The 23,095-nt window shown below is 67.6% G+C and overlaps 7 protein-coding genes across 7 annotated transcripts in view; 5 read left to right on the top strand and 2 right to left on the bottom strand.

Annotated features, from left to right (window-relative positions):
• Nucleotides 1-1,977: 1,977 nt before the first annotated feature.
• On the top strand, nucleotides 1,978-5,321 carry EMIHUDRAFT_105705 (hypothetical protein; the record flags this gene model as incomplete). The annotated part of the gene is made up of 11 exons (XM_005761349.1): nucleotides 1,978-2,581; nucleotides 3,082-3,187; nucleotides 3,334-3,412; nucleotides 3,497-3,575; nucleotides 3,650-3,713; nucleotides 3,963-4,054; nucleotides 4,084-4,225; nucleotides 4,270-4,363; nucleotides 4,703-4,888; nucleotides 4,958-5,057; nucleotides 5,089-5,321. The coding sequence occupies 11 exons, from the start codon at nucleotides 1,978-1,980 to the stop codon at nucleotides 5,319-5,321; spliced, it is 1,779 nt and encodes a 592-aa protein (XP_005761406.1).
• A 1,007-nt stretch (nucleotides 5,322-6,328) lies between these two features.
• On the top strand, nucleotides 6,329-9,465 carry EMIHUDRAFT_216777 (hypothetical protein; the record flags this gene model as incomplete). Its single annotated transcript, XM_005761348.1, has 11 exons — nucleotides 6,329-6,520; nucleotides 6,634-7,049; nucleotides 7,127-7,188; nucleotides 7,263-7,306; nucleotides 7,532-7,589; nucleotides 8,008-8,079; nucleotides 8,241-8,374; nucleotides 8,454-8,521; nucleotides 8,595-8,741; nucleotides 9,156-9,268; nucleotides 9,446-9,465. The coding sequence occupies 11 exons, from the start codon at nucleotides 6,329-6,331 to the stop codon at nucleotides 9,463-9,465; spliced, it is 1,326 nt and encodes a 441-aa protein (XP_005761405.1).
• A 253-nt stretch (nucleotides 9,466-9,718) lies between these two features.
• On the bottom strand, nucleotides 9,719-10,542 carry EMIHUDRAFT_216776 (hypothetical protein; the record flags this gene model as incomplete). The annotated part of the gene is made up of 2 exons (XM_005761347.1): nucleotides 9,719-9,844; nucleotides 9,901-10,542. 2 exons carry the CDS (start codon nucleotides 10,540-10,542, stop codon nucleotides 9,719-9,721), a joined length of 768 nt encoding a protein of 255 aa, XP_005761404.1.
• Nucleotides 10,543-14,073: 3,531 nt separating this feature from the next.
• Nucleotides 14,074-15,886, top strand: EMIHUDRAFT_311896 (hypothetical protein; the record flags this gene model as incomplete). The annotated part of the gene is made up of 7 exons (XM_005761346.1): nucleotides 14,074-14,127; nucleotides 14,218-14,445; nucleotides 14,536-14,645; nucleotides 14,681-15,083; nucleotides 15,181-15,240; nucleotides 15,330-15,402; nucleotides 15,441-15,886. 7 exons carry the CDS (start codon nucleotides 14,074-14,076, stop codon nucleotides 15,884-15,886), a joined length of 1,374 nt encoding a protein of 457 aa, XP_005761403.1.
• Nucleotides 15,887-16,255: 369 nt separating this feature from the next.
• Nucleotides 16,256-18,199, bottom strand: EMIHUDRAFT_452923 (hypothetical protein; the record flags this gene model as incomplete). Its single annotated transcript, XM_005761345.1, has 6 exons — nucleotides 16,256-16,363; nucleotides 16,434-16,514; nucleotides 16,614-16,736; nucleotides 16,811-17,041; nucleotides 17,381-17,542; nucleotides 17,768-18,199. The coding sequence occupies 6 exons, from the start codon at nucleotides 18,197-18,199 to the stop codon at nucleotides 16,256-16,258; spliced, it is 1,137 nt and encodes a 378-aa protein (XP_005761402.1).
• A 3,149-nt stretch (nucleotides 18,200-21,348) lies between these two features.
• EMIHUDRAFT_216772 (hypothetical protein) lies at nucleotides 21,349-21,579 on the top strand (the record flags this gene model as incomplete). Its single annotated transcript, XM_005761344.1, has 2 exons — nucleotides 21,349-21,376; nucleotides 21,452-21,579. The coding sequence occupies 2 exons, from the start codon at nucleotides 21,349-21,351 to the stop codon at nucleotides 21,577-21,579; spliced, it is 156 nt and encodes a 51-aa protein (XP_005761401.1).
• An 871-nt stretch (nucleotides 21,580-22,450) lies between these two features.
• The window catches only part of EMIHUDRAFT_358602 (hypothetical protein), a 1,282-nt gene continuing 637 nt past the window's right edge, over nucleotides 22,451-23,095 (top strand). The window contains exons 1-4 of the mRNA XM_005761343.1: nucleotides 22,451-22,521; nucleotides 22,642-22,679; nucleotides 22,748-22,804; nucleotides 22,907-22,958. Coding sequence (XP_005761400.1) covers nucleotides 22,460-22,521; nucleotides 22,642-22,679; nucleotides 22,748-22,804; nucleotides 22,907-22,958 — 209 coding nt within the window. The 5' untranslated portion in view covers nucleotides 22,451-22,459. The remainder of the gene's footprint in view (nucleotides 22,522-22,641; nucleotides 22,680-22,747; nucleotides 22,805-22,906; nucleotides 22,959-23,095) is intronic.

The raw sequence follows: 23,095 nt of genomic DNA, 5'->3' as shown, positions 1-23,095 counted from the left end.
AGATGGAATTTACCACCCAATTCAAGCTGCAATCCCAAGCAACCCGACTCGACGAGGACGCATCGTAAGGCCGCAACCCGCCACGGTACGGGATTCTCACCCTCTCCGACACCCTGTTCCAAGGGACTTGAGCGGCGGGCGCGGCCGATAACGCCTCTCTAGACCACAATTCGGGGGGCGCTGCATACGCGAGGCCTCCAGATTGGCAGCGTGAGCTCAGCCCGCTTCATTCGCCATTACTAGGGGCATCCTGGTTAGTTTCTTCTCCTCCGCTTAGTGATATGCTTAAGTTCAGCGGGTAGTCTTGCCTCATTCGATGGCGGGTTTCGAGGCGCGCGGCCGCACAGAGAGCGGCCGCGCGCCGGGACGGGCGGGCCTCGCTCTCCGAAAGGAGAGGAGAGGCACCGCGCACGCCGTGGGGTCGCGAGGCAGAACGGGGCACGCGTCCGCCGGAGGTCTAGTCGTGGACTTAGCACTCCGGCGGGGACGCGGGTTAGACGCCGCCGCCGCGCTCGCAAGGCAGCCTTGGGCGGGCGCGCGAGGGGGCCGAGGCTCCCCCGCGCGGCCGCCGGCTCCGGAGACGAGAGAGAGAGCTCTCTCGCTCCGAGGAGGATGGAGGCGCCCCTCGAAGAGACATGCGTCCGAGCGGAGCCCGGATGCGCCATTTGCGTTCAAAGGTTCGATGATTCACTGAATTCTGCAATTCGCACTACGTATCGCATTTCGCTGCGTTCTTCATCGTTGCGAGAGCCAAGATATCCATCGGCAGGAGTTGTGGGGTTTCATAAGTTGAGGCAGCGCCGGCGTGAGAGCCCGCGCTGCGCAAGAGAGGGGGCCGTGGGGAGGGGAGAGCCACGCGCGCGCCCGAGGCGCACACGTGCACTCCACACTCACCCAGGCGCGAGACAAGAGGGGTGCGGGCCCGGGTCGGCTCAGGAGAGCCCCCCGGACAGCCGCGCGCTCCACGCGAACGCGGAGCCCGCGACGGGGTTAGACGGGGTACGGTGCAACATCGGTGTGGGTTGGAAAGACCGGTAATGATCCTTCCGCAGGTTCACCTACGGAAACCTTGTTACGACTTCTCCTTCCTCTAAATGATAAGGTTCGGACAGCTTCCCGCGGCGTCGCGGCTGGAGAACCAGCTGCGGCGCCGCAGTCCGGGGGCCTCACCGGATCATTCAATCGGTAGGAGCGACGGGCGGTGTGTACAAAGGGCAGGGACGTAATCAACGTGCGCTGATGACACACGCTTACTAGGAATTCCTCGTTGAAGATTAATAGTTGCAATAATCTATCCCCATCACGATGCAATTTCAAAAGATTACCCGGACCTCTCGGTCAAGGTGATAGACTCGTTGAGTGCATCAGTGTAGCGCGCGTGCAGGGTGTTGTGTGCCGTCAGAGTGACTCTCTGTGTATCAGTGATAGTCAGGGCCGTCCATCAGAGCTCCAGTAAGCTCGGAGACACCCCATTTAGTGCGACTCGACCTCTTTGAGTCACTGCCTTCCCGGCGGGTTTTGGCTGTAGAGCCTCCTACAACAAACTCTACAGCAAAATCGCCTAGAAAATCGCGCTCTACATATACATCGCTCTGTCCCCCCGCGCCGGATGTAGAGCTCTACAGCTCTACAGCGCTCTACAGCGCTCTCCAGCGCTCTACAGCTCTACAGCGCTCTACACTCTACATCCTCTACAGTGACTACAGTACACCCTCCCTCAGGCTCTCCGCTCGCTGCCTCGTCCTGCAGACGGCGCCGCCGCCTGCCGCTCCCTTGCTCTCGCTGCTCGGCGCAGCTCTGCCCTCCTCGCGGCATATTTTGGCCCCTCGAGTTTATCGAGCTCTCCTCGCGCAAGGACGACTCTTCTGCGATCATTTGCCGGCCGGGGTCGGAAATTCTTTGGCGGCGTGACTGTTCAGGTGGTTTGTGAGAGCGTGCGTGGCCCGCGCAGCCGACGCTGGCGCGCGAGCAGTTACAATGGCCGCCAGCGGGCGGAGCTCAAAGCCCGGCGGACCGCGGTCCGACTCTTCTGCCTGGAACTCGCTCAACACTGTGCTGCTGCTTGGCGCAGTGCTGCTGCTGCTTCGCCAGCAGTGGCAGTCGGCAGAGAAGGCGGGCACACGGGTCACGCTCCCTCCGCGCGTCGGGCTCTGGCCGCCCCCGCCCGAGTACGTGGCAGACGGCGGCGGCGGCGGCACGGCGGCGGCAGAGGCGGCGAGCGCGGCGGCGGCGGTGGCGGCGGCGCGCTCCGAGGCGGAGCGGGAGCGGCAGGCGGCGGCCAAGCTCGGGGCGGAGCTGGCTCGCCTCCGGGCGGCCTCACGCACAGCAGCTGGCGGCGGCGGCTCGGCGGCGGCGCGTGGCGGCGGTGCGGGCTCGGTCGTGGCTGCGGACGACGTGACGAGGCTGCGGCGGATGTGGCGGCACCCTCCCGTAAGCCACAAGGAGTCGTGGAAGGAGGTGCACCGCGACTGGTGGCCGCTGCTCGACGCGAGACAGCTCTCTCGCGGCGTCGCCGTCGCAGGCGAGCCGGCGCGGCTCGAGCGGCGGGGCCGAGGACGCTCGGGCCTCCACAGCTTCAGGTGTGAGCAGGCGACCCGGCGAGGCTCGAGTGCCTGGCCGAGAAGCTGCTCGACGGGCGGGGCGTGAGGCTGGGCATCCTCGGCGGCTCCGTCTCCTTCGGCACCACCTTCACCACCTCAAAGTCGCCCGCGGCCAGAGGCGCCGGCCGGCTCGCGGCCTCTGACCCGCACCGCTGAGGGGTAGGTCGCACTCGCTCTTCCACTGGAAGCTGTACCAGTGGCTCAACGTCTCCTTCCCGCAGGCTCGCCGGCCTGGGCCGCGGCTCGATCTCGGCTTGACCTCGGCCACACACCGTGGCTGCCCCCCTCGCCCGCAAGACGAGCACTACTGCGGCGCCTCACCTCGCCCGCACCTCGCCCGCACCTCGCCCGCATCTCGCCTCATCTCGCCCGCAGGCCGTGCACGAGCACTACTGCGGCGCCGTCCCCGCCTCGGGCACTAGCCACTCCTCGAGCTGGCCGCTGGGGGGGCCGTCTCTTCACACCCTCGCGCTGGGAACAGGCCCCGCCTACATGGAGCATTGCTTCAACTGGCGCCCCTCCCGCCCCCCGAGCCGGCCGCCTGCTCGGCCGACGCCTGCTTTGCCCTCTTCACACAGGCCCTTCCTGTGGACAGGCACCTCCCGCCCAAGCCCGACCTGGTCGTGGTCGAGTACGCCGTCAACTTCGACACCACCGTCGACGAGGCGCCCACCTCCGCCTCTCCCCTCCCCCCCCCCCCTCACCCCTCTCCCCACCAGCTCCTGCCGGCCAGCTCCTCACGCCCTGCGCAGGACGCTGCGTCCTTCGAGCGGCTCCTCCGGCAGCTGCTCAAGCTGCCCGGCGCACCCGCGGTGCGGACGAGCCATTCACAGCTCGCAACGAGCGCCACCCTGCACCGCCTCCCGCCCGCGGTGGGAGCACTGTTGTGTGAGCAGGTGCTGCTGCTCAACACGCTCGAGCTGATGGTCCACCCCGCCAGCTGGGGGGCAAACGTGCAGCGCATCTTCTTCTCGGGTGCCGCCCTCGACGCCGCACGCAACCTCGGCTGACGCGGTCCGCGACACGCCCCCCCTGCCCCGCCCCGCCAGGCTGCGACGGGTACGGCTGCCTCAAGGCGCCCCCTTGGGCAGACTCGAACGACCTCGCCTTCCCGTGAGACAGACCTAGCCGAGATCTGGCCGAGATCTGGCCGAGATCTGGCCGAGATCTGGCCGAGGGTTGGGAGAGGGCTGGGTGAGATCTGGGAGAGAGCTGGGTGAGATCTGGGAGAGAGCTGGGCAGAGAGCTGGGCAGAGAGCTCGCGAGATGTGGTTTTGAGACCTGGCGAGACCTCTCCTGCCAGCGAGGCGCCGCAGTCGGTGGGCGGTGGGCGGTGGGCGAGCGTGACACGACTGCGGGCAGGTACGAGGCCAAGGCGGAGGACGCCATCGTGCGGCTCGCCGGCTACTACGGCAGCGCCACCGCGCCAAGCTACGCAGGCGGCGCGCGGGGCCGTCCCCCACCGGCCGGGTGTTGCGAGCAGGCGTGCCCTCCGTCTCGCTGCGCGGCGCCCTCTACAGCGAGCTCAAGTCGAACTCGACCCGCTGGCCGCTCAAGCAGCTCTTCCACGACCGGCACCACCCCGCGGCGTGGGGGCGCTCCTCCTCCCCCCCGCGGCGCACTTGGTCGCACACTCCTCGCTGCGCACGACTCCTCCTCCAATCCTCAGGCACTCCCTCATGGCGCAGCTCGTCATCGACCGGATCCGAGCCGCGCTCGACGCCGTCGCCGCCCGCCGCAGCGCCGGGTCGCGCCCGCAGAGCGTGTGCGCCGCCGTGTCCGCCGAGGCTGCTGCTGGCACGCCGGGCCCGAGCGGCTACCCGCTGCTGGCGCCGCTGCTGTCGCCGAGCGTCGAGGCGCGCCGGCCGTGCCTTCGGGCTCTCTCTCTCTCTCTCTCTTGCTCTCGCTCTCGCTCTCTCTCTCTCTCGCTCTCGCTCTCGCTCTCGCTCTCGCTCTCTCTCTCTCTCTCTCTCTCTCTCTCTCTCTCTTCTCTCTCTCCCTCTCCCTCTCCCCCCCCCTCTCTCTCTTCTCTCTCTCTCTCTCTCTCTCTCTCTTCTCTCTCTCTCTCCGCGGCCACACCGGAGGGGTGCCTGCCGGGCCAGGCGCCGGTCGGGCTCTGCCTCAAGGGCGACGAGCTAACGCGCGCGATGCTCAACTCGTCGACCTTTGCGTACCGCGTCGAGGGCACCGACGCGAAGATGAAGCCGGGCATCATCGGCACCGCGCCGGGCGAGCACGCCGAGTTCTGCATCGACGTCGACCGGCTGGGCAGGGGGGAGCGCTTCACGGTCCTGCTCGGCCACCTCGTCTCGTACGAGCTGTGAACAGCGTCTCTTCACACCTCTCGCTGTGAACAGGTCCTGCTCGGCCACCTCGTCTCGTACGAGCACATGGGCATCGCCCGCGTCACTTGCGAAGGCGCGACGCCTCCTCACCACCTCGCCGGCGCGGCGAGAGGTGCGCCTCTTCACAGCGGCGCCGCGAGCAGGCGAATGCTCATGCCCGGCCGAGGAGGTCGACGCCTTCGTCAAGGGCGGCCAGTTCTCCGTCTTCAAGGCGAAGGTGCTCGAGCTCGCGCGCGCCAGGGCGCCCGCCGCGAAGCCGCCGCCGCGTGCGGGCTGCGGCTGCCAGCTCCGGCTCGAGATCCTGCCAAAGTCGGGCTCGGGCGAGTTCAAGTTCAAGGAGCCCCCTCTCAAGGGGGGCGAGGGGCCCGCTGGCTGAGGCCGCCCTCACGCCTCTTCTTCTCCGCGTGGTAGGTGCTCTCTCTGATGACTGCCTCCAAGCCGGGCCAGCTCAAGTTTGGGCACCAGGCAGCCCCCCCCCCCAAACACACACACGCACGCACGCACTCACGCACGCACACGCACACGCACACACGCACACACACACCGCCCTCACCTCCACGCCTCTCCCTCCTTCCCTCTCGTTGACGGCTCATGCTCTGGGCGCCAGGCGGGCTTCAACGTGCGGCCGGAGGAGCCGCGCACCGAGAAGACAGAGCAGTGGCTCACCGACTCGACGAACCGCGTGAGGGAGCGGGAGAGGAAGGGAGAGCTGCCTCCCTGGGCGAAAACGGAGGCAAAGGCGGCGGGGTAGCGAGGCCGTCCGGTAGGGCGGGGGCGACAGCTTTAGGCTGAGAGGCAGGGACGGGGGCGGGGGTTAGGCGTGAGGCCGGGTCGCCGGCGGTCGGCAGCGGGGTCATTCGACTGTCTCCCCTCTCCGGCCCCGTTCGAGACAGCCCTGCCCCAGCGGTGAATTTTATGTGATTACACGAGCGGATGGCGCGCGCTGCCGCTGGCCGCTGCAGCCTGCACTGATATCCAGATGCACAGGGATTTCAGCTTCCTTGGAGCACTTGGAGTGCACGCGTGCAGTCATTAACCGCACATCCAGGGCCGGGGAGCTAAGAAGCGCAACCCCCAGCCGGCCGGATGATTGGCATCGGGTTGCGGGCAAGAGAGCCCTAGCCCTGGGGGTGCGCGTTCGCAGGGCAAGGGCCGTAAAGTAAACACGGGTCTCCGAGGGTTGGCTCCGCGCTCCGGGGGTTTCCCCTAGCAGCAGCGCCGCCCCCTCTAGCTCTACTCGGAGCTATTAATGGACACCAGACCTGAACACGACACGCACTCTCGCACGACGTCACCGCTCAGGGCCCCTTCGCGCGGGGTCCCCATCCCCACTCCGGAGGAGGCTCCCCTCTCCTCTGGGCTCTTCCTCTTGTTCGCTTTCCGATGGCGCCATCCGACGGGCGCGGGGCCCGACCTCCCCTCCTAGCCTTTTTCAGCCGCGGCCCCGCCACCGTCTCGTCTTCTCTGTCCGATTCTGTCGCCATCACCGACGGCGATCCCGTGCCCGACTCCCCGGGCGAGGACGGCAGTATTGCGTCGTGGCTGGCTTGGAGCACTTGCAGGCTCATTGGTGTGGTATGAGGTTTGTTAAAATGAGGCGAGGCACTTGCTTTTAAAATTCTTTTCTCGCACGAAGGTGACTTGCGCTTGCTGAAATCACAATGGAGTCCACGGCACCGGTATTCGAGGTGACATCCGACTCGCTGGTGGAGCGCGTGCCCACCAACGTGCCAATCACGGGCTGGAGCGCGTCGGAGCTCCCGCAGCTGGAAGAGCGGCTGCGGGCAAAGCTTCAGAACGCCGGCCCACCGACGCCGACGCAGCGGCACGCGGTGCCGGTCGGCCTCGCCGGCCACGACCTCATCGTCAACAGCGGCTCGCACGACGTGCTCGCGCTGATGCTGCCGCTCCTCTCGCCGCTGATGGCCGACGAGACCGTTCCCGCTGTGGCCTCGCCCACCGCGAACGGGGCCTCGAGCGGCGACGGCGCGGGCGGTGGCGGCGCGCTGAGTCGGCCTCGCGCGCTCGTGATCGCGCCGACGCGTCCGCTCCTCGCCGCGGCGGAGGAGTGCGCCGCCTCCCTCACGCGAGGCTCCGGCGTACGGTGTGTGGAGAGGATAGGCGGGCGGTTGGTGCAGGAGAGAGCGCCTCTCACACAGCTTGGTGGTGTGTGCGTGGCAGGTACGCGGTCGCGGGCGGGTCCGCCGAGTGGGAGGAGACGCTTGCCGCGCTGCGCGTGGCGGGTCGCCAGCCGCCCTCGTCGGGCCGGGTCGGGCGGCTGAGCTGCTTCCTCAGCTTGGAGGTGTGATGAGGGTAGGCACCAGCCTCGTCCTCGGCTCTCCTGGCCGGCTGCTCGACTTGGTGGAGAGGGCGTCACTCGACCTGTCGCAGGCGAGAGGGCGCCGAGATGCAGCCGAGATACAGCCGAGGTGCAGCCGAGGTGCGGCCGAGGTGCGGCCGAGGCGCGGCCGAGAGATGTGGCCGAGAGGCGTGGCCGAGACGCGGCCGAGGCTCTTCTCCCGCGGGCGAGATAGATAGGTGCAGGGGGAGGTGTGCGTCTTCACAGCGAGTAGTCGCTGTGAACAGGTCGGCTACCTCGCGGTGCTAGCCCTCGACCAGGTGGCTTGCGGGAGGGCGGGAGGAGGTCCCCCGGGCAGGTCGCCTCTTCACCGCCCCCGCCCCGCCCGTGGACAGGTGGCCGACTTGGGGTACGAGTCGCCGCTCCGGCGCCTCCTCGCGACGCCAGGCGGCCCGCCCCGCGTCGGAGCAGCTCCCCCTCTGCCACGGCCTCCTCACACGCCCTCCTGCTGTGAACAGGCTTCCCGCCCGCCTCGAAGCGCGCTCTCTCTCGCTGCTCTGCGCCGGCCTGCTGCCGCCGCGAGGCCAAGACCGGGTGCCTCTTTCCCTCCCCAGGCGCCTCTCGAGCCTGTCTGCGGCCGGGTCGCTGCCGCGCCGAGGCGAGGGCGGGACTAGGGCGGGATTAGCTGCGGTGGCACCCAGACGCGCCAGCAGCAGCCGTCGGGAGTGCTTATCCGGGCGGCTGGTTCCCTCCCCTCCTCCAGGCGAGGCGGGGCTGTCGCACGAGACGCGAGGCTTGTGCTCGCTGCTCGCGCCAGGCCGCACACTCTTAGCTTGTGAGCTCGTGAGCAGACCCTCTCCACAATCGCCCATCTCTCCCCATATCTCTGTGAGCTCGCGAGCAGACACTCTCCACAAGCCTGCACTCGGGCGGGCGGTGTGAGCAGGCACAGATGTACAGCAGGCACAGATGTACAGCAGGCACAGGTGTACATAGGCCTCCTCGTGCGCGCGTCCGCCATCCGCGTGGCGTCTTCCGACGCCGAGCAGGGCGCGCTCTCCTCGAGGCTGGTGACGCAGCGCGCCGTCTACGCGGTCGACGGCGGGAGGATGGACAAGTTCGCCCAGATCGTGGCGGGCTGCTCCGGCCAGATGACCCTCGCGGGGAGGGAGGAGGAGAGGCCACCCGCCGGTGGTTGACCGTCCGCAGGCGAGCAGCTCCGGCCTCGTCCTTTGCGTCGCGCGGCAGCGGCAGGACTGCGAGCTCCTCTCCTTTCGGTGGCTCGGCGAGGGCGCTGCCCCCGCGCTCGAGCGAGCCAGCTCTCCACCGCCTCCGCCCCGCCGCGACTAGGCTCCGCGACGAGGGCTTGCCCGTGGCGGACGCGTCTGCGGAGCGGCTCAAGCCGCGGGAGCGGGAGGCGCTCCTCTCTTCCTTCGCCAGCGGCGAGCCGTCTGCCCCTCGCCCTCCGCACACGCACGACCAGACGTGCGGGCTGAGGTGCCGGTCTGCGAGCAGGCAAGACCCGCATCCTCGTCTCCACCGACGCGGCGCTGCGGGCCCTCGACGCGGCCAGCCCCTCCTTCTGCATCCTCCTCCTCATTCGGACTCACAGTCCCTGACTCAGTAGGCCCTCGACGCGGCCAGTCCGGAGGCGATGCCAAACGCGCCGCAGTTTTCCTGCACGCCGGCCGGTGGGAGGTGGGTAGCATGACCCGAGTCCGCATCCCGCAGGTGAGCCACGTCGTCTGCTACACGCCGCCAGCTTCGCTGCTCGAGTACGCGCAGCGCGTCGGCCGCACCGGGCGACGAGATATAGCCGAGACAAGCCGAGATATAGCCGCACAGGGCGACTAGGAGCGCTCCCGTCGCATCAGACCTCGCCTTTCGCACAGCCGCACTCGCTGTGAGCAGGCGCGGAGGGCACGTCGGATCCGTCACCACGATCGTGGGCGACGCGGACAGCGGCGACGCGCTGTGCCGAGTGGCGGCGGCGATGCGGGAGGCGCGGCAGGAGGCGCGGCGACGTAGCCGAGATCGAGCCGAGATCGAGCCAGGAGGTTCGGCAGGAGGCGCAGCGCTGGCTCTCCTCCGCCTCTCTCCTCCGCCTCTCTCCTGCTGCGAGACAGCCGCCGTGTCGTTGAGGCGTTCGAGCTGCGCGCAGGTGCCGCGCTGGCTCGACGGGCTCCTCCTCACCGCCCGAGCCGCCAAGCCGACCGCGTAAAGCGGACAACAAGGCGCTGTAGTTGAGGTGTGAGAGACCCAAAAGGGCGCGGGAGACAGAGGGCACCTGCACCCGCGTAAAGTGTCCTCTCGGCCTTCGTTGCTCCCCCGCTGTGGCGGGCAGCAGCAAATGACAGCCAGACGAATGCCTCTCGTGGCATATACAAACCGACAAGCGGTTTTCCATGTCGCATGTGCCAGACACATCTCTCATGTGGCGTCCGCGAGGTCCGTGTTTGTTTAATTTTTACTAATTACCAGAGGAAGTGGTCGAGGTCGATGCCGGGCCCGTTGGTGGAGGAGAGGGTGATGCGGTGCACCGGCTTGCCTCGGAACCGGTCCGGCCGCGCGCCGAGCACCGCCGCGAGGGCAGCGATCGCCTATTGACAACCCAAGGTGTGAGCACGCCCCACTACGGCCGTGCCGCCGCCGCAACCGCCGTGGGCGCGTTATCTGCGAGGCGGTCGGCGCCGAAGGAGACCTTGCCCAGCCCGACCATCACGACGCCCTGGTTCTGCGCGCGGAACTCGACCTGCCCCGCCTTGGCCTGCTGCACCGCCGCCGCCACCTCCGTCACCACCGTCCCTCGCTTTGGATTTGGCATCAGCCCCTTGGGGCCGAGCACGCGCGCAGCCTTGGCGAGGGCGGGCAGCGCGTCGGGCGTGGCGAGCACGCGATCAAAGTCGAGCCGCCCGGCCACCACCTCGGCCACCAGCTCCTCCGCTCCCACCAGGTCCGCACCGGCCGCGCGGGCTGCGTCGGCGTCGGCACCGCGCGCAAAGACCGCGACGCGGACGGTCTTGCCCTGACCGTGCGGCAGCATGACCTGCCCGCGCACGCGCTCCTCGGTGCGCTTGGCGTCGACGTTCAGGTGGACGTCCACCGAGACACCCTCGTCGTACCCGCGGACCGCACAGGCTCGCACAAGCCGCAGCGCCTCCTGCAAGTGCGCCTCCTGCGCCACGCGAGCAGCGGCCGGGTCGAGCTTTTTGCGGCCGCGCCGCGCGGCGCTGCTCAGAGCCGCAAACGGCTGCCGCGGGAGCGCGGGCCCGAGGGCTCGCAAACAAGCGGCTCGCATCGACTTGTCGGGCAGGAAAACCTGGTGGGTAGTGAAGAGCTGGGGCGCGCCACCCAAGAACCACACAATGGGGATCGGCAAAGGCGCGACGCGTCGATTGACGATCTATGCTTTTGACCCATCAGTCTCCCAACATGTGTGACATTAGTCAAAGAACTCACTTCACGGCGGTCCGCACGTGAGCCCCGCGGCGGCGCGGCGCACGTCCTGCAACGCCTGCCTGTCCACACTCACTACTCCTCGGGAGCACACACACGGACATGAAGCGCGCACGCGGCCCAATGGCCGTGCACGGGCAGCAGCGCAAGCGCCGCCAACCGCACCGAGCGACACTTTTGACCGCGCCAGGGAGTCGAGAGTGAGGAGAGAGAGAGTGAGTGGGACGACCGACCGCGAGTTCGGCATGAAGGTCACCGCGAGAATTGGAGTTGAATTGGCGAGAGACTGGCGACGAGATTAAGGGAGAGGCAGACGGGAGACGGCCGGGGCCGCGGCTGGGGGGGGCAATCCAAACAGTAACAGAATCACATGGGGAACGGCTAGCACCACAATCCCTATCTCTGTGTGGGCGCTCCGGCCGAGCGTCTGCTGCTTCACCCTTCACTCAATCGAGCCTCCGCCAACTTGCAACTAGCTCGCCAAAAAGAACCCGCCAACGCCTCCATTGAATCGGCGCCCACCCGACGCGCGCGCGCGCGGTCCGGACGGACGTCAAACTCAAAGGACGGCCGCGAAAACCGCGCAGGAAAACAACGTCTGTGACGGTGGCGGCGTGCTCTGGCTGGCCGGTCTTTCTTTTTTTCGCTCTTCGAAGAAAGAATCCCTCGCACACTGGTCAAATTTTACCTAGAATTCGCAAACTTGACGATAAATGAGAGCGCTCCAAACGGCGGAGGACAATGCTGCTCGCAGACAAGTGCGACCTGCAGGAGCAGCTCAAGCGGTCGCTCGTCGTGATTGAAGACAAAGAGCTATCCTACTTCACGCAGAACTGCGCCACCCTCGGCACGCAGGCCGCGCTCGTTGCCGGATTCGTCTATTCGGCCATCGTCGAGGTGCGGGGATCGGGCCTGGCACGTAGACAGCGCGAGTGGGGCTCCCGCCTGACTATGAGATGCGGGTGGATAGCTCAGCTCCTGCTAGGCTGGCTGTTGGCGTGTGGAGACCTGCACCTTGCATCTCCAAGGCGCGTGACATGGACGATGTTGAGGAGGGCACTCAAATGGCGTGGGCGGTGAGCTGCTCCATCTCGCTGGTGCTGGGCGTGATGGCAATCGTGCGGGCGATGCAGCTGTCAATCATGGCGCCCGGCCTCGCCCTGCGCGGCCCCGAGGGGTCGATGACTCGCGCCGTCATGGTGTTGCGCGGCGAGCGCCCAACGCTCCGCCCTCCGCCACGATGAAGACCCGTCCTCACTCTCTCCCCTGCTCGCGGAGCTCAGGGGAGTACAAGACGCTCCATCTTTACTTCTACGGCAGCCTCGTCGCCATGCTCGTCTCCACCACCGTCTATCACTACGTCCTCTTTGAGGGCCATCCGCGCCTCCCAATCCCCTCGAGTGCGCTTGCCCATGGCCCCTCGACCCCTCGCTCCTCGACATGCTAGCATCTCCCCACGCCTGCCTCTTGAGAGCCAGCCTGTTGAGAGTCGCGCCGCCCCCTCTGGTGCAGTCGTCATCATCGCCCTTGCCCTGCTCTACATCTGCTACGACTACTCCAGCCTCGAGACCAAGCTCCGCCTCCCGCCTGACCGCACGCGAGGCAGGCCTGGCTGGAATCCTGCCTTCGACCCTCGCCCCGACAGCTTCGAGGCCTCGCTCGCTTGTGTCGTCCCAAAGGCGCGCGCCCGCACAGGAGGAGCAACTGCGCCCGCCACCGCCACCGCGCCCACCCTCTTCTCCACGCCTCACGCAGGCGCGCGCGGCGGCCCGTGGCGTCGCACGTGGGGCGGCCAGGCTGCCGGCCAAAGGCGCGAGGGGAGTCTCCCAAGGCATGAGCCGCGCCGCATCCTCAGCAGGGCCGGCAGCATTCAGGGCGGGGGCGGGAGGCGGCAGCCGTAACGGCGAGACTCACCACTCCCAGGGTGCGCCGCAGCAGCCCCGCGGCAGGGATCGTCGCGCCGACCCGTCTGAGCGGAGCGCCCACTTCTTAAACACGGAAGGTGACAGGGGAGGGCCGTCAAGGCGGGACAGCGTGACGAGCGGCTGCGTCGAGTGCAGTCAAGGCGCTTCGTCGCGGCCTCCGCCCGAGCCGGAGCGGCCTCCCTCGCTGCTCGAAAGAGCGAGAAAGCTCTTTGATAACCTGTACTATCACGACGGAGGCGTGCCCGGTGGTCTGCCCTCGGGTTGAGTGCCAGTTGGGTGGGTTACGACTGTCCGTCGCTAGTCTCTTCTCGCTCGCCCGCACGGATGTGCCCGCGCGCGCAGGCGAGGGCTCGCATGTCTCCCTGTGCTCGAATGAATACACGCTTTCTCCATTCGCCCCGTTGTTTCTTTTCTTGGTTGTGTGAACCTCGCGGCACGTGGGGCTCGGGTCTTGCGGACTGCTCCTCCCCTGGGTCTCTTCACAGGTTAGTGCCAGTGTGCGCGCCAGTCCCGTGCCAGTGCGAGCAGGATTTTGACCGCGCAAGATGTAAGGGGGCTAAGGGCTTCTGTGCCCGCAAGGCGCCCCCGAGTCGCAGACGCGGTACACCCTTCCCTAGGCGGTACCATTGACAAATCTGGAATACCCCACACGAACAAACAGCAAAATCCGAATACCGTGGCGAAATATGTGATCTGGGCCGTGCAAGCCTTCAGCTGGTGTGCCAAGACATCTCCGTAAACTTCGAAAGTTGAAACCATGTGATCTGGGCCAGGCCACATAAGTGTCTGCTCTGCTATCCCATACCACCCCTCTCCATTTTCCACTGATCATGCCGAACTCTTAGCATGAGCTGCGCCCTGTGGACCTTTTGCGCAGCAACACCTTAAACTCTTAGGCCCTCCAAATGCGGGTCGGAGCGCGCAGCGCGCAGCGGAGTGGGCCCCGAGTTTGAAAAGGGCGACGGACGCTTGCGTCCTAGCCTGGAACAACGCCTCCCCGGCGCAGAGGGGCCCCGCCCGGAGGGAGCACTTGGAGTGCAGTCAGTAGCCGCACATCCAGGCCGGGGAGCTAACAAGTGCAACCCAGCGGGCCTTTCAGCGCATTCTTGGAGCACTTGGAGTGCAGCAGTCATCAACCTCACATCCAGGGCCGCGGAGCTGAGAAGCTGTCCTTCATTTTGTTTCGCGGGTCGCCGCCGCGCATGGCGGTTTTGCGAGTTCGCAAGCACCAGTTCTTGGGCCTCCTGCTCCTCCTCAGCACAGAGGCGACCAGCATCACCGCCCGCTCTCTGCCGGCTCTCCACCTCTCGAGCCGCGCGCTTCGTCCGCACATCCAGCCACGCAGCCGGAAGCTGCTCTGCTGCCTGCCACGCGACCCGCTGACGCGGATTGAGGAGACGGAGGGTGAGGCGAGGATTGGCCACGGTGGCTGGTTCGCGCAGAATGTGATGCAGGGCGTGGCGGGCGGGCCGAGCACCTACGCGGTGATGACGGTCTACTTTGTGCAGGAGTGACACCTGACACTTCCGAGACACTTCTGAGGCAGCCTGAGATGATACCGCGACGACACCTCGAGCGTTTGCGCTGTTCAGGGAGCGCTCGGCCTCGCTGCGTTGGCGCGCACCTACTTTCTCAAGGACCAGCTCGGCCTCTCTCCCGGCGAGCAGGCGGCTCTGATGGGCGTCGTCTCGCTGCCGTGGGTGATCAAGCCCGTGTACGGCTTCCTGACCGACGGGCTGCCCGTGTTCGGGTACCGCCGGAAGCCGTACCTCATCCTCGCGGGCCTGCTCGGCTCCGCCTCATGGGCCTCCCTCGCCACGGTCGTCGCGACGCCGGCGCAGGCGGCGGCGGCGACGAGGAATCGACGAAGGGAGGGGAGTCGAGGCTTAGACCCATCGCGTGTAGAGCAGGCGGTGGCGGCGTCGACGGTCGCGTCGCTGGGCGTCGCAATGTCGGACGTGGTGGTCGACTCCCTCGTCGTCGAGCGGGCGAGGATGACGAGCCCGCCTCCTCTTCAGCGGTCTGCTCTTCACGGCGCGGCGTGGACTAGGCGAGGGAGGACGAGTCGGCGTCCTCGGGCGCGCTGCAGTCGCTCTGCTGGACGTGCCAGTCCGCGGGCGGCCTCGCCTCGGCCTACTTCTCCGGCTCGCTGCTCGAGACAATGAGCCCGCAGCAGGTGTTTGCCATCACCGCCGCGCTCCCCCTCGCCGTCGCCCTCATCGCCCTCCAGCTCGACGAGAAGCGCGTCCCTCGCCTTGCCGCCACCTCGAGCCCGCTCGGCGAGTTCGTGCGGCTGACGAGCAGCCAGGGCGCGCTGCTGTGGCAGACGCTGCGGCAGAGGCAGGTGTGGCTGCCGACGCTCTTCGTCTTTCTGTGGCACGCCACGCCCTCGTGCGGCGACGCTTTCTTCTACTTCCTCACCGAGGACCTGCTGATCGGACCAGAGTTCCTCGGGCGAGTGCAGGCCTTGCGCCCGCCCCGAGCAGCGCCACCCCCGCCCACCCCCGCCCACCCCCGCCCACCCCCGCCCGCCCCCGCCCACCCCCGCGGGGCAGGTTGGCACGTCGCTCGCCTCGATCTTCGGCATCTGGGTCTACCGCACCTACCTGCAGGAGGTCCCGATCAAGGAGAGCACGCTGCGATGAACGAGGCCTCGCAGATGCCAATGCTTCGTCGTGGGGGATAGAACTCGTCATTCCTTTAGGAGACGCTGCGTTGGACCACCGTCGCTTCCGCCCTGCTCGGCCTCTCTGCAGCGGCCCACAGAAGAGGGACCCGTTGAGACGCCGTCCACGAGGGGGGCTCGTGTGAACAGGCCTCTCTCAGCTGCTGCTCGTCACACATGCCAACCGCGCGCTCGGCATCCCCGACACCGTCTTCACGTTCGGAGACGACTTGGTGCTGACCGTCCTCGGCCAGCTCGCCTTCATGCCGCTCCTCGTCCTCGCCGCCTCGCTCTGCCCGCCCGGCGTCGAGGGCACCCTATTCGCGCTGCTGATGTCCACCTTCAACGCGGGCGGCATCGTCGGCCGCGAGCTCGGCGCCGGCCTCACTGCTCTGCTCGGCGTGAGCTCGTCGTCGGCGGCGGGGGGCGCGACCGACTTTTCGAACCTGTTTACGCTGGTGCTGCTTTGTAACCTCGCGTCGCTGCTGCCGCTGCTCGCGCTCGGCTTCCTCGACGAGGCGCCCACCGGAGGCGCTGGAGGGGCGGCCGCCGCGGCCGCCGCCAGCGACGAGCCGGGCGGCGGGGCGGCGGGCTGACTAGGGGGATGGAACACGCAACATGCATGCGGGCGGCGGGAGCTCGGGCCCCGGGCCGCGCGGGCGGCTCTGTGTGTCAGCTCTCACGTGTGACGACTTGTGTGCGTGTGGCGCGCAGTCCGCGGGGAGTCTATATGTACAGAGTACACGGAGTTGGGGCGCTGCACAAAAAACAAAATCCACCCGTGGTTGGGTAGAGTAGGGGTAGAGGGTTGCCCAAAACTTAGACCTGCTCGGTTAAGAGAGGCCTCCCGCCGATCTTAGACGATAGACCGCGTAAGCACCCCCCAGCGTGACCGGTCACACTTAGACCCGTTAAGCCTCGAGGCTCAGAACTTAGCCTACTACCCAACCAGTCCCCTCCCTTTCTCACGCTCGCCGAATGTCCGCCGCGGCGTGGCCCGCGCACGCAACGTGCCACACCTCTCCCCCTGGCGCTGCGGCAAAATCGGCGGTCCCGATCCGGCTGGAGCAAACCTATTCGCGGCAGGAGGTGATCAGCGCCGCGCACGGTGCTGGAGGCCGCGCTACACCTCTGGCGGCGCACGGAACAGAGCGTCTCCGGAGTGATGACGGTGCGGCCAGCCCGCCGAGAGAGCATGGTCGCGTGCAGCTGGACGGAACGCGCCTGATGCATTGCCGCGCGAAACACGCCGAAATCAGCCGAGGCTGGCCGAGATCAGCCGAGATCAGCCCAGATCAGCCGAGTCAGTGCGAGCGGGGGCGCCTTCTCCATCGCGCGGAGCATCTGCGCCTCGCGGCGCCGTTGCGAGGAGCGGCCGAGGAGCGCCTCCGCCACGGGCGCCAGCTGCGAGATCGGTGCGTCGGGAGGCATCCGTGCCAGCACCGCCTGCTGACATGATCTCTGTGTCAACCAGCCTCACGCTCCAAGCTCGTCGGGAGGCACCCACCCCACCGCCGGACCTCCGGCGCCACCGCCGCCCCATAGTCCCGCAACAGCGCCACCGCCGCCTCCACCCGCCGGGGCTCGCCGCCGAGGTAGAGGTCGAGCAAGCAGAGCCGCAGCTCCGCCCGCTGCCCCTCCGGCTGCGCATCGCAGTACCGTCGAGCCGCCTCCGGGTCACCGCCCTCGCGCACCAGCAGAGCGAGCGCCTCGCCCTGCCTCTCCAGCCGAGAGAGCAGCGACACGCGCGCCTGAGGGCAGACGCGAACCACAACAGCCTCAGCGAGCGAGGAGGGAGGGGCCAGGGCAAGGCCTGCGCTGCCCGCGCGCCGGAACCAGCCAGCACCCGCCCACGCCCCCCTTGCACCCTCGCGCGGCGGCGGTGCCACCGGCCGGCGGCGGCGCAAGCAGCTGCAGCAGCTGCTCCGCCTACAGGACACGCCCACCAAACCCTTCCGCGCCATGACGCCGGCGCGAGCAGCCGGGCAGCAGCTGCTCCGCCTACAGGACACGCCCACCAAACCCTTCCGCGCCATGACGCCGGCGCGAGCAGCCGGGCAGCAGCTGCTCCGCCTACAGGACACGCCCACCAAACCCTTCCGCGCCATGACGCCGGCGCGAGCAGCGGGCAGCAGCTGCTCCGCCTGCGCACGCGAGAGGACGGCGCCGGAGAGGAGCTCGTTCAGCCGGCGCTCGAGCGCGCCCTGCTCGCCGCCCGCCGCGGCCGCTTCCTTCAGCCGCGAGGCGTACGCCTATCGGACGTGTCTCGGACAGCAGTCCACGACAATGGCATGTCGTGGCGGCCGCCTCCATCGCGCGTCCCGCGCCTCTGCCAGCAGGCACGCCGCCGTAGACCTCGCGGAGGCCGACTCCTCGCCGGCACCCTCCCCCCCGCCCGCCGACAGCGCTGCGGGGCTTGCAGGCGCGAGCGACGCCGGGAGCGACGCCGGAAGCGAGGCGTGCAGCCGCTCGAGCACCGGCACCAGCAGCGCGGGAGCCTCGTCGCGGAGGATTGCAGCGACGGCGACCGGCGTGAGCGGCGCGGCGGATGCCGGCCGCGCCGCGGTCAGGCTGGGGAGCACCGCGTCGGGGTGCGAGTGCTGCACCAGCCAGCGCACGTACTGCTGCAGCAGCGCCGCGTGCTCGCCGCCGAGCATGCTCAGGTAAGCGGACAGCGCCGGCGGCACCGCGCCACGAGGAAGCGCCGGTGCGGACGCCGGCGAGCCGGCGACCGGGGAAGGCTCGTCCGCCTCCGCCAGCTTTAGGAGCGCGCTCAGAGCCGCCTCGTGGCTGCCCGTGGCGCGGAGCGCCTCGCAGGGCTGGAGCGCGGGCCAGCGGCGGAGAGCATTCGACCACGCCTCCTCAGACGCCGAGTTGCCGTGCTCGCCGAGGCGGGGCGTGAGGAGCATTCGCCAGGGGGCGCGTCCGCCCAGCGGCCAGCGCCCCTTCGCCCAGCAAGCGTACCCGCCAGCGCCCGCGAGCGTCCCCGGCCAGCCTGCACAAAAAAGATTCTAAGGGCCTCCAAGTGCGCGTCAGCGGTCGGGGCTTCCAAAATCCTGCTCGTGCAGGTGGGGACCCTGTCCTCCTCCCCCATCCCTCGTCTGGGTTTCTGCTTATTTCTTTCTTTCTTTAGCTGTCCCCGGGGGGGGCTTGGGGTCAGTTGTCGGAGGAGGTGAGAGATGAGCTAACGCGGCCTCTGCGAGTGGAGTCGGGACGTACGAGCTCACCGGGGGAAGGCCCGTCGCAGTGGCAACCGGACCACCGCGACCTTCGACAGGGAGGGCCACGCCTCCCCGAGCCTGGGGAGGAGCCGGCGGAGGGGGGGGGGGGCGAGCCAGGGACGATAGAGAGGCCGCGGGTGCGGGCACGACTCGTCGACCAGGGAGAGCGGGCTCGACCTCCCGGGGGTGGAACTGGGCGCGACCCAATGCCACCGTTCTCGCCCAGGGGGGGCGGGAGCGGGGTCACCGGAGGCGGAGTCAGCGGGATCGGGCAGAGAGGACGGAACGGCGGCGGGGCCGCGGCCAAAGAAGGCTAGGAGGGGAAGCCGGGCCCCACAGCCGTCGCGTGACCATCGGAAGGCGAACAGGAGGGAGGACCGAGGGGAGGGAGGGCCCCCCTCGGGGGGGAGTGTGGAGACCGTGCGCGGAGCGGGGGGTTCCGAGCGGTGATGTCAGTGAGGGATGTGTGTGTTGTCGCGCTAGTGTCTGGTATCTATACTAGCCCCGAGTAGAGGGGGCGTTCCGCTGCTAGGGGAAACCCGGAGCGCAGAGCCAACCCTCGGGGACCCGTGTTTACTTTAAGGCCCTTTCCCGGCGAACGCGCACCCCCGGGGGTAGGGCTCTCTAGCCCGTAACCCGATGCCAATCATCCGGCCCGCTGGGTGCGCTTCTTAGCTCCCCGGCCCTGGATGTGCGGTTGCTGACTGCACTCCAAGTGCTCCAAGTTTCCCGCATCCGCATGTGAGGAACTGCGTACTACACATCACCCTCCCCAGCATCAGTGGGTGGTCTTTTGGGGTCTGAGCCCAACGGAGAAAAAGAAAAGTCTCGCAGAAGGAATAGAAAGATCAGAGAGAGAGATTTTTGGCAATACCAAACAACTAACAACTCTAACACTCACACATCATTTGGGGCCTGGAGCCCCTGCAGACTGATCTTTGCCCTGTTCACGCGCGCGCGAGACGTGCAGACAGGGTTGCCAGGTGAGAGCGAATGGCGCGGTTCACGCCTCGCACAACAGAGAGAGATGCACTGTTTTGTAAGATCAGAAAAATAAAAAATCACGATCCCCTGACTGCACTCCAAGTGCTCCAAGTGCTCCACACGTCTCGCGGGACGCGGCGCGAGCCACGATCTCCTGCCCGATGTCCGCAAACGGAAGGCACGAATAGCCGGACACAGGAACGGCATAGCTCAACCCTCAACGAGAGAAACCACACACAACACACACACCTGTAGCACGAACAGGTTCCCAGAGCCGGACGCAGGAACGGGGCACTGGCCAAAACGCACCCACACCTGACGCACGTGGCACGAACAGGTTACGAACAGCCGGACGAAGGTCGAAGGAACGGCAGAGACACACACACCCACGATCTCGGGCACCGCACCCGTGCTGCCACAAAGCACAATGTGCTGCCACAAAGCACCACTAGCGATTTCGCGGAGGGCGTAGTGAAGTGCTGGGGGCGACTGGGGCGCTCACTGTGTGTTATACTGGTTGGGTAGTAGTCTAAGTTCTGAGCCTCGAGGCTGAGCGGGTCTAAGTGTGACTAGTCACGCTGGGGTGCTTACGCGGTCTAAGATCAGCGAGAGCCTCTTACATCGGCTAAGTCGGCCGTGGCACAGCCTGGGGCCAAGAGGCTCCCACCGTGATCAACGATACGGCGCTAGCCCCCAAATTTTCTTCGCCTGCGGCGGGCGCCTTCTAATCCGGATCGATCCTCCTCATGCCTCAGCAATCGCCGCCTCAGCATCCTCCTCTTCCGATTCTCGTTGCTCTTCTTGAGCGCAATCTTTAGCCAAACATTTCTCACATAAATAGCCTCAAGCTCAAACAAACGCATGTCAGAGAAGCCTGTGTATGCTGGTCCTCTTTGAACGATCCGCGCGTGAGGTAGATCTAGCATAGGGCCTTGTTGGCAGCAGCCAGCTTGTTGCGCTGCTTCGTTGCGATGAGCTGATTGGGATCGCAGAAGTGCATGCCAAGCACCGCCACGATCTTGAAGCAGAACACGTCGCAACCGCATCGTCCGCACTGCCATCGGCATGCCGCGCCCGCCGCTTCGCCGCAGCCGCCTTAAGACACGCATAGCGGCAGCACATGCTACGGTGCGCGTACTTGAGCAGGAGTTGCGCGCCGCAAGTAGCGCACTGGCCCTGGGACAAGGCGATATGGCGTCGTGCGCGGCATACGTTGGTCGGGACGCGTCCAGGTATTTTTCGGGTAAACCTGGACTTTTGCAGGTATACCCGGGTTTTACCCGGATTTGGCCTTGTGCCGTCTAAGTTCATGGCCCCCGACCATACAGCGTCTAAGTCCGAGCCCGGCTCCGTGCGGGGGCTAAGTTGAGCGCTCGCTCGCTGCAGAGGCTAAGTGTAGAGCGACCCTCTAGCCCTACTACCCAACCATTTGTGTTATTCGGGTGGGGATCCATCAGTGGTAAGCGGCTTTAGTCACAGATCCAATCTCAGACGTCACACCAACACCACAAACACGCTCACTTCGCCGCTGCTGTAGATGGGCCTCCGGGGGCCCATGCTATGTCGAAGTACGGACCCGATCTCGGCACTCACGGGCTGCCACGCGCCCGCGCGCGGCGCGGGCCGCACCGCCCATGCCCCCGGGTCACCACCCCGCCTCTCGGCCCTCTCGGCCCTCAGGAGCGTGCGGGAGACCGGCGAGGGGCGCGCCGCGCGCCGCCTGCAGAGCCGCCAGAGGCATTGTCGCCTCCGCTGGCGGGGTTCCCGCGCGCCCGCCCGGCCGCCCGCGCCCGCGCCCGCCCACGCCGCGCCCGCGGGCTCCGGATGCGCCGCCCTCCTTCTCCTTCTTCTCGATGGCAGTCCACGCGTGCTTGTCGACGGGTCGGCGGCGTGGTCGAGAGGAAGGTCGCTGGCGGCCGCAACTCTGCCGCCGTCGCTCCGCCGGCTCTGATCGAGTATCGGGCGTTGAGGGCGGCGGCGCAAGCGGGTCTGGCGCATCCATCGCCACGAGCCTCGCGGCCGCGGTCGTGGCACACCTGGTGGCGGCTCTCGAGGCCGTCTCTACGGCGCTCGACGCCGTGTGAGGTCGCCGGCGGCCGCAACTCCGTGTCTCCGCCGCCGTCGCTCCGCCGGCTCTGACCGAGTATCGGGCGTTGAGGGCGGCGGCGCAAAGCGGGTCTGGCGCATCCATCGCCACGAGCCTCGCGGCCGCGGTCGTGGCACACCTGGTGGCGGCTCTCGGGGCCGTCTCTACGGCGCTCGACACCGTGTGAGGTCGCCGGCGGCCGCACCTCTGCCGCCGTCGCTCCGCCGGCTCTAACCGAGTATATCGGGCGTTGAGGGCGGCGGCGCAAAGCGGGTCTGGTGCGCCACGGCCACCACCCTTGCCACCGCCCTTGCCGCCGCCCTTGCCACCCTTTGCCGCCTTGCCTCCGCCGCGGGCGGCGGTGGGAGCGGCCTGCTGGGCTAGCATGTTGTCCGTGCTGTGGACGGGCACGTGGAACGTCAATTCATGTTCGAACGGCCTCCGGGATTCAAACAAAAAATACGCCACTCTCACAACCCCTCCGACCCCCCGGGACCCGTGGGCGTCGAAGAGGCGCTCTCGGGGGGCCGTTCTGAGTTCATGCTACCACGAAGCACACTGTGCTGCGTCGAAGCACCGGCCCCGAGTCCGCCCAGCCGAGGCAACTCAGAAGGCCGTCGAGGGCGAAAGGGAGTTCGCTACTAAACGGCCGAAGCGGGTATCACTCCAGTTCACGCCCGCCGACCCGCGATGCACCTTATTACCCGAACCCCCTACCTGCAAGCCCAGGTGTGAACCCCTACCGGTTAGGAGAAGAACCCAGTCGAGGTGGGCGGCGCGGGAGAGACCCAGGCGCCGCTGAGCCGGCCCTCTCCTGCGCCGCCGCCCCGCCCGCCCTGCCGCCTCTCACCGCCGCCACATGTATGCCGCAGGCCGACATGGAGGTCGATAGCAAGGCTGATGACAAGGCCGCCGGCCCCCGCTTTGTCGTCAAGAAATGGCGCGCGGGAGCGCCCCGCCGCCAAGACTGCCACTCCGCCGAGTGGCCCCCCGTCCGCGGTTTGCCCCGCGCACCCGCCCACCGCCCGCGCCACCTCTTCCGCGCCGCCCCGCCGCGCAGGAACGCCGTCACCTTCTGGTCATGGGACATCTGCACCGGTGGGCACCTTGCTGCTGCCCGCTGCCCCGCCGACGTCCTCTCACCGCGCCTGCCGCTCCGTCTGCAGACACGTGCGCCATCTGCCGCAACAAGCTGTACGAGCCCTCGATTGAGGCTCAAGCCAGTGCGCACCGCCGCCGCCACCCCCGCCGCCGCCGCCCCTCTGGCCGGCCACACCGCGCACCCGCACCCGCGCACCCGCACCCACGCGCGCCCCTCGCCGCAGACCCCGGCCTGGCAGACGACGCCGGCTACTCGATCGCGTGGGGCTGCTGCGGGCGCGGCTCCCCCATCACGATTGAAGGCTCGATATGGAGTCTAGCCCCAATTTTTTGCAATATAGCGCCCTACATTCTTCTCCAGAACATCCATGGGAACATTACCACCCACCACCACGGCGTCGTTGAACGCCTTG

The sequence above is a fragment of the Emiliania huxleyi genome (genome assembly GCF_000372725.1).
Source record: "Emiliania huxleyi CCMP1516 unplaced genomic scaffold EMIHUscaffold_71, whole genome shotgun sequence".
In the NCBI taxonomy this organism is placed as follows: domain Eukaryota; phylum Haptophyta; order Isochrysidales; family Noelaerhabdaceae; genus Emiliania; species Emiliania huxleyi.
This window is presented reverse-complemented; position numbering and strand designations above follow the sequence as displayed.